Here is a 7,276-nt window from a genome sequence, read left to right as displayed (position 1 = left end):
TCCTGAGTTGGATCTTACCCACCCTTATAGTGCATAGAGGGGTCACTTCTGCTTTGACAAACCTAGAGGAAGGTCAAACTGGCTTTTTTCATTCTTGTCTCCCTAGGTGAGACACATCTGCTGATTATGCAGGGAGCATACATTTAGATATGTGGTAACTAAGAATTTATAGACTTCTGCCAAAAGAGGCTTTTTTTTTTCTTCCCTCCCCCAATCCTCTAAGCTCCCATTGCTGGAGATTAATAGATATTCTGTAGAACTTCAGATCAAATTGCTCTGAGAGATCAGACCCCCCAGAATCTACTAAATCTTGATGTGCTCTACTCAAAAGGAATTTTGGTCTTATAACTTCTGAATGAAAGAACGGGAAGAGTGGCTGGAGAGCAGCCAAATGGAAAGGATCAGGGAGCTCTGGTGGACAGCCCGCTGGACATGAGCCAGCAGTGTGCCCAAGTGGCCAAGATGTCCAATGGTATCCTGGCCTGTATGAAAAATAGTGTGTCCAGCAGGAGTAGGGAAGTGATCATTCCTTTGTACTCGGCCCTGGTGAGGCCACAACTTGAGTACTGTGTTCAGTTCTGGGCGCCACAGTATAAGAAAGACACTGAGGTCCTGGAGAGTGTCCAGGGAACAGCAATGAGGCTGGTGAAGGGTTTGGAGGGCATGCTGTACAAGGAGCAGCTGAGGGAACTGAGGAACTTGTCCTGTCACTAACCTTTCTGGTGAAAAGCCCCTCCCCAGCTTTCTTCTAGGCCCCTTCAGGCACTGGAAGGCAGCTATAAGGTCTCCCTGAAGCCTTCTCTTCTCCAGGCCCCAATCCCCTCAGCCTGTGTTCATAGCAGAGGTGCTCCAGCCCCTTGATCATCTTTGTGTCCCTCCTCTGGACCCTCTTCAACAGCTCCATGTCTTTCGTGTGCTGAGGGCTCCAGAGCTGTACACAGAGCATCCAAGTGCAGTCTTCCCAGAGCAGAGTAGAGGGGCAGAATCACCCCCCTCACCCTGCTCACCACACTTCTTTTGATGCAGCCCAGGATGCAGTTGCTCTCTGGGCTGTGAGTGCAGATCTCTGCCATAAATATCAAACAATAATTTTTAGTTCTGTGATTCTACACTAGGTCCAGATTCTAACATTTGAAGCTGGCAGAAGTCACAAAGAATTACAGGTAGTAGATTATTGTGAATCATACTTTCTTTAAAAGTACTCATCCATAGCCAATTATTTTGTCACAAGGACTCTGATTATGTATAATAAATTATCAAATCGATTCAATTGTTAATAAATCTCAGAACATTTTACCCTCAGAATTAAAATAGATGAAGTAGGTTTAGCCTTTATAGAACATCACTCTTGATGGTAACAACTCCTGCAGAATTATCATTTTATTCCTTACTGCAAAGCAGAATTGTATCTTAAGAGAGAGTCTTGAAAAAAATCTGTGGTTTGTTAATTGCAAACTGAATTGGTATTAACATAAAAGTAAACACACAGGACCAGATTTTCCAAACTGGACATGAATTGTGCTATTAAACCCAGAATGTGTATGTATAAAGTGGGAAGAATGATTTTGCAGTGAGAGCTCCGGACTGGAACCCAGGAGAAATGTCCATGTCCCACTTCTCTGCCCTGCTGAGATTATTATATATTACTCAGCTCTGGTTTCCAGTCTGTAATATGGCTCTAGTTACATAGGTATCATGGAAAAATGTGGTGAAAGTTTAAATTTACCAATTCTGGTCACCCAATGTATCTGTTTGGTTTTTTTTTTTCAGATTGGGTCTTAGCTTCAACAGTATTTCTTCAGTTGAAAATGGCTCTCTGAACAATGTACCTCATCTGAGAGAGCTCCATTTGAACAACAACGAACTTGTCAGAGTCCCTGGTGGACTGGGTGAACACAAATATATCCAGGTAAAGTTTATCACATTGCCTCAGAGAGCAATAGTTGAAAGATTCTTAATGGTATTTGTATGGTTGTTCAGTCTTAAGCAGCAACATACAGGATTTGTGCAAGAGGTAATTTGATGCAAGTTTCCTAAGCTGCTGAAGAGGCATGGAAAAGCTGCAGACAACAGGAAGATGCATATTCTGATTTTTGAGTAGATGTGGCTTTGGAGCTATATAGATCTAGAGGTGTGCATTTGTGTCTCTGTGGATCTGAGGGGGAGCAACAAATATGGGATTATTTGTGTATTTTCATTCTCTCTTTAGTCAAAAAATGCTTTCAAAGAACATTTCTTCTGTTGATTTTTTTTTTTTATTTTTTTCAGTGACATTTTGCAACCTTTTGCAAGAACCTGCCCTTTGGTATTTCATAAAGTTGGGCCTTCATGAAGGCAAAGAGACACAATAAGCATTTCACCTCAGCAGTATTTTTGAGGTCTCTGTGGCTGGATAGTTAGAAATATGGCCTCTTGGAACCATGTAAAATCTGTTTTCACTTTGACTAAGATTTTAGAGGAATGAAAATTCCCAAAGAATGAAGACTCCAAATGCAAATCACCACTTAGATGTAGTTTGGGAGAATTCATCAGAAATGGTTACTCCTGAGCAAAGCAATATTCATCAGCTATTTTAAACATCATTAGTGATTATTTTGGCCTGAGTCCTGCCCTCATGAGAATGAAAGCACTAGAACTGGACAGAAACCAATTAGCACCAAATACATTTCTTTATATGCAGCCCATGCTTCTGAACCACAGCACCTTATTGGTAACTCCACATCTTTGACTCCTGTTTTGGTTGCAGTAAAATGAAATTATAGTAATTGTATTAGTTTGTCTTTCACAGTTTCTGCTTTTTCTGTCTAAATTATTTCCAAGTGGATAGACTATAGGTATTTCAAAAGGTAAGTGGTATCAAGTGCTTGTTTGAAAAAAAGGATACATTGTTAATCTGAAAACAGTGCCCAAAGAGACCAAGTCTTGGACATCAAATCCATGATCTTTTTTTTTGCCACAGTAGCTCTATTTCTGACTCCTGTACTTCTATGCTTTTCAGGTGGTCTATCTTCATAACAACAAAATTGCTTCAATTGGTATCAACGACTTTTGCCCTCTTGGCTACAATACCAAAAAGGCCAGCTACTCCGGTGTGAGTCTCTTCAGCAACCCCGTGCAGTACTGGGAAATCCAGCCCTCTGCTTTCCGATGTATCCATGAACGCTCTGCAGTACAGATTGGAAATTACAAATAGATGTCTAAAGATGGGGTTCGGTAGTGTTCCAGCTAAAGTACCTGTTGTAATAGGCCTGTTCAAAAAATTGTTGCTAACAATTAATGACAAATATCAGAAACTTCACTGTAAAGTGGAGATGAACCATTGATGTAGAAATAAACTACTTATTACAGATGTACAAGATCAAGCATACCATCAAAAAGAATTGCCAACTGTGCTTTAAACTGACTTATTTCAGCCTTCTTTTCCAGCATGCTTTCTGTGGTATTTTTCAGTTTGCTGAATGCTACAGGTTTTCAGATTCCACTGTATATGAGATTCAGAGTAAATATTTGTCAAGCTACAATATTAAAAAAAAAAAAAAAAAGAAGAAGAAGAAAGTGATTGAGGTTATTTTTATGGCCGCACACACACAAAATAATGGTAGAGGGAATAGAGACTCTCAGGTCATCTTGAGACTTGAGAAGATGAGAGTTACCTCTTTAAATTTATTTCAAGCCCTGAAGATTTAAAAATGTCTACTAAGCTAATTCTGAATGTATCCATTTAGCAGAGGCAAATAAACTTGATGCTAATGCCATTATTTTTGGAAAAATAAAACAAATCCATATTGTACACACAGTTCTTAGAGTTTGCCATTCTTCTAGTGTAATGCTATTCAGGATTAGCTTTACATCATCTGATTGAACAAAATAATGAATAGTCTGCAGTATAAAACCTGTAACCTTTGTCTGGAGCTCAATGACTAAATTTCTCTAGAATAAATCCCTCTCACCTTAGCCAAAGCAGCAGTTTTAACAATGACAGTGAGACTACCTTGCAAAGCATAGTATTAGGGTTTAGTCATTGGTATCAATCCATGTATATATCTAAACCAAAAATAACAGCAGATCACTGTTCTGCATTGACAGTTGTCAACATCCTTTACTGTTTTTGTTTTATAAAATTGTTTCAAATTGTCAGGTAGAGATATGCAGGCTCCCCATCTGATGAACTTGTGGAACCTGGATTATAAGCAAAATCATAAATATAGAAAAAACATGACATGAAATAATTTCAAGGCCTAGCTGGACGTTGCTGGGACATCATTCATAGAAGTATCTTCTTAGAGTGATTTGAAGCCCTCTGCAAATTTAGATTCTTCAACAGTGTGTAGCAAGCACATCAAAGGTAGGCTGCACGTTTCTACTGTCAATCTGCAAAGCTAAACATATACTCAATAAAAATGTCACCTTAAAAGAATCTTCTGCAGCCTCTTAATACTCCAAGATCAATCTCTCTAATTTGTAAAACCTATATGTCATTTATATTAAAGAATAATGTAATTCAGGCAAGCCCCAAAGTGTTTGTGTTTATTTTTTCTTTTGATAGCATAACAGAGAGTGTCAGATTTAATTGTGATTAAGTCTTGAAAATTAAACACCTTTGGCATGTTGATAGCTAAAGTAAAGAGGAAATTGTGTAAAATTCTCTTGCCTGAAGAAACATTTTCATGCCTAAAATTATAGGGTTTTTTCTATAAAATTATTCTATATTCTCTTTATAGCTTTCATTTATTCAGGTAGTAAATTACTGGAAACTATTATTAATCATCCAAGCCATTTACACAGAAAATAATTTTTGGATTCTTATTAGCTATCTTCTTCGTATTCTAGCCAATATTGACCCTTATTTGTGCTTGTTTCTTCTTCTGGGTTTCACATTTTCATAGTGTTATTTTTAAACCAAACTGACAGTACGCAATATCCCTCTCTCACTGGAGTGAAAACCCTCCAGAAAATCAGCAGCTAGATTTTTTCCTTTTGGTTGTTGGTTGTGTATCTGCTATTATTAAGAGAGAAACTTCATGCAGAAAGCTGAGCACTGGCGTTTTGATAGACAACTGTTTGCATGTACACAGTTCAAATTACCAGATACAGATACAGCTTACAGGAAAAGATGTATACAATAACTAATAACAATTACTTATTACATAAACATATCCACAAACTTCTAATTTCTCCCTCCATGGCTTTAAAAACTCTCTGTATAAAGGCTTTTCCTTCAAACCAGAAGCAGCTTAAAGTCCAGAAGAAAATGTCTGAGTCTGGTCCTCTGTAATAGGTATGGTATGTCCCCTACCAAGCTTGCTGCCATTTGTGCTAAAGAACAAGCTATTCTGAAGAAAATACTTTCCCTGCTAACAACCAAGGGTTGCAAAGATAACAGGACTTTCCTGATTCCCAGTCATGAAGAATAAAAGAGAAGAGCAAATCCTGTAACATGAGATCTCAGCAAGCTCATGACAAATTCAAAAGCTAAACACACTGTTGATTTTCCATAAACTGTGCAGCCATACCTACAACATCTGACTGACAGGAACCTTTCCACACACACCATCTGCAAAGACTTCAAAGCAGCGGGAAGCCCAATACTTTTAAAATTGCATTTCATATAAATACAGAACAGATGGCTCTTCCACTTAAAAACAAAACAAACAAAAGAAAAAAAAAGAAAAAATACAAACAAACCATAAACAGTTGGGTGAAAATAAATTTGAAAGCTAAAGCAGAAAGTCTTTAGGCCCGAATAGCATATCTCCAATCCTTCCAAGTATGAAGATAATGAATGGTCACAAAATAACCTGTAGGACTCAAACATATATAGGAATAAATCATTGTTTCCTACTGCAGCCTAAGGTATCATATCCCTTCCTGCATCTTTGGGACATAGAAGGGTTAGTGCAGGCAAGGGTGTGACCATCTTTTGGGTGTGACAATAAACCTTCCTAGGAAGCCTCAAGTAACCCATCCAAATCTGAAAACTCATGCTGGTGGAAACAAGAGATAAGAGAATAGAGAGGTGTAGTGACATATACTCAGCTGCAAGAATGATGGAAGATTTAAATGACAGACAGAGGTTTCTTAATTCTTCCACTTAATATAACATTACATTTAAAAAAAACGTATTAAATAATAGCACTTACCTGCCTTTGTTTTTAATACCAATTTTCATATAATATTTTAAATATATATATTTGTGTGATAAATAAGACAGAATAATAAAATTAGAGACAACAATGTATATTCTACCATCTTAAATTAATAAAACTTATGATTCCTCACACTTCTCTGGAACATACCTAAGTAAATGTTTGTACTTCCCTTTTCCTTATTTAAAGAGATCGTGGAAATATTGGCCAATATTTTCTTCTGTTTTAATATCTAAATGTATAATTTCCCCCTTATTCATGAATCTTGTTAGAGTGTTAATTAAAATGCCTGAAAGAGGTTTTTAACAAAAGAAAGTAGTCTGTCCTATCTTCTCCTGAATTGATTAAATAAGCTGGAAATGAAAATGATGTGTTGAAGAAGGGATGCAAATTTTACTGCAGTTTGATGGGAATACTTTTGTAAAATTTGTTCTTTTGATTTTGTAGTTCCTTTATCTTTTCTTTTCTTTTCTTTTCTTTTCTTTTCTTTTCTTTTCTTTTCTTTTCTTTTCTTTTCTTTTCTTTTCTTTTCTTTTCTTTTCTTTTCTTTTCTTTTCTTTTCTTTTCTTTTCTTTTCTTTTCTTTTCTTTTCTTTTCTTTTCTTTTCTTTTCTTTTCTTTTCTTTTCTTTTCTTTTCTTTTCTTTTCTTTTCTTTTCTTTTCTTTTCTTTTCTTTTCTTTTCTTTTCTTTTCTTTTCTTTTCTTTTCTTTTCTTTTCTTTTCTTTTCTTTTCTTTTCTTTTCTTTTCTTTTCTTTTCTTTTCTTTTCTTTTCTTTTCTTTTCTTTTCTTTTCTTTTCTTTTCTTTTCTTTTCTTTTCTTTTCTTTTCTTTTCTTTTCTTTTCTTTTCTTTTCTTTTCTTTTCTTTTCTTTTCTTTTCTTTTCTTTTCTTTTCTTTTCTTTTCTTTTCTTTTCTTTTCTTTTCTTTTCTTTTCTTTTCTTTTCTTTTCTTTTCTTTTCTTTTCTTTTCTTTTCTTTTCTTTTCTTTTCTTTTCTTTTCTTTTCTTTTCTTTTCTTTTCTTTTCTTTTCTTTTCTTTTCTTTTCTTTTCTTTTCTTTTCTTTTCTTTTCTTTTCTTTTCTTTTCTTTTCTTTTCTTTTCTTTTCTTTTCTTTTCTTTTCTTTTCTTTTCTTT

General features: G+C 35.6%; 1 protein-coding gene across 1 annotated transcript in view; it reads left to right on the top strand.

The window, feature by feature from the left end:
• Nucleotides 1–3,794, top strand: part of DCN (decorin) — a 40,783-nt gene extending 36,989 nt beyond the window's left edge. The window contains exons 7-8 of the mRNA XM_010008016.1: nt 1,771–1,909; nt 2,999–3,794. Of these exons, the coding sequence (XP_010006318.1) occupies nt 1,771–1,909; nt 2,999–3,193 (334 nt within the window). The 3' untranslated portion in view covers nt 3,194–3,794. The remainder of the gene's footprint in view (nt 1–1,770; nt 1,910–2,998) is intronic.
• Nucleotides 3,795–7,276: the final 3,482 nt, after the last annotated feature.

The sequence above is a fragment of the Chaetura pelagica genome, unplaced genomic scaffold, assembly GCF_000747805.2.
Source record: "Chaetura pelagica isolate M959 unplaced genomic scaffold, ChaPel_1.0 scaffold50, whole genome shotgun sequence".
In the NCBI taxonomy this organism is placed as follows: Eukaryota; Metazoa; Chordata; class Aves; order Apodiformes; family Apodidae; genus Chaetura; species Chaetura pelagica.
This window is presented reverse-complemented; position numbering and strand designations above follow the sequence as displayed.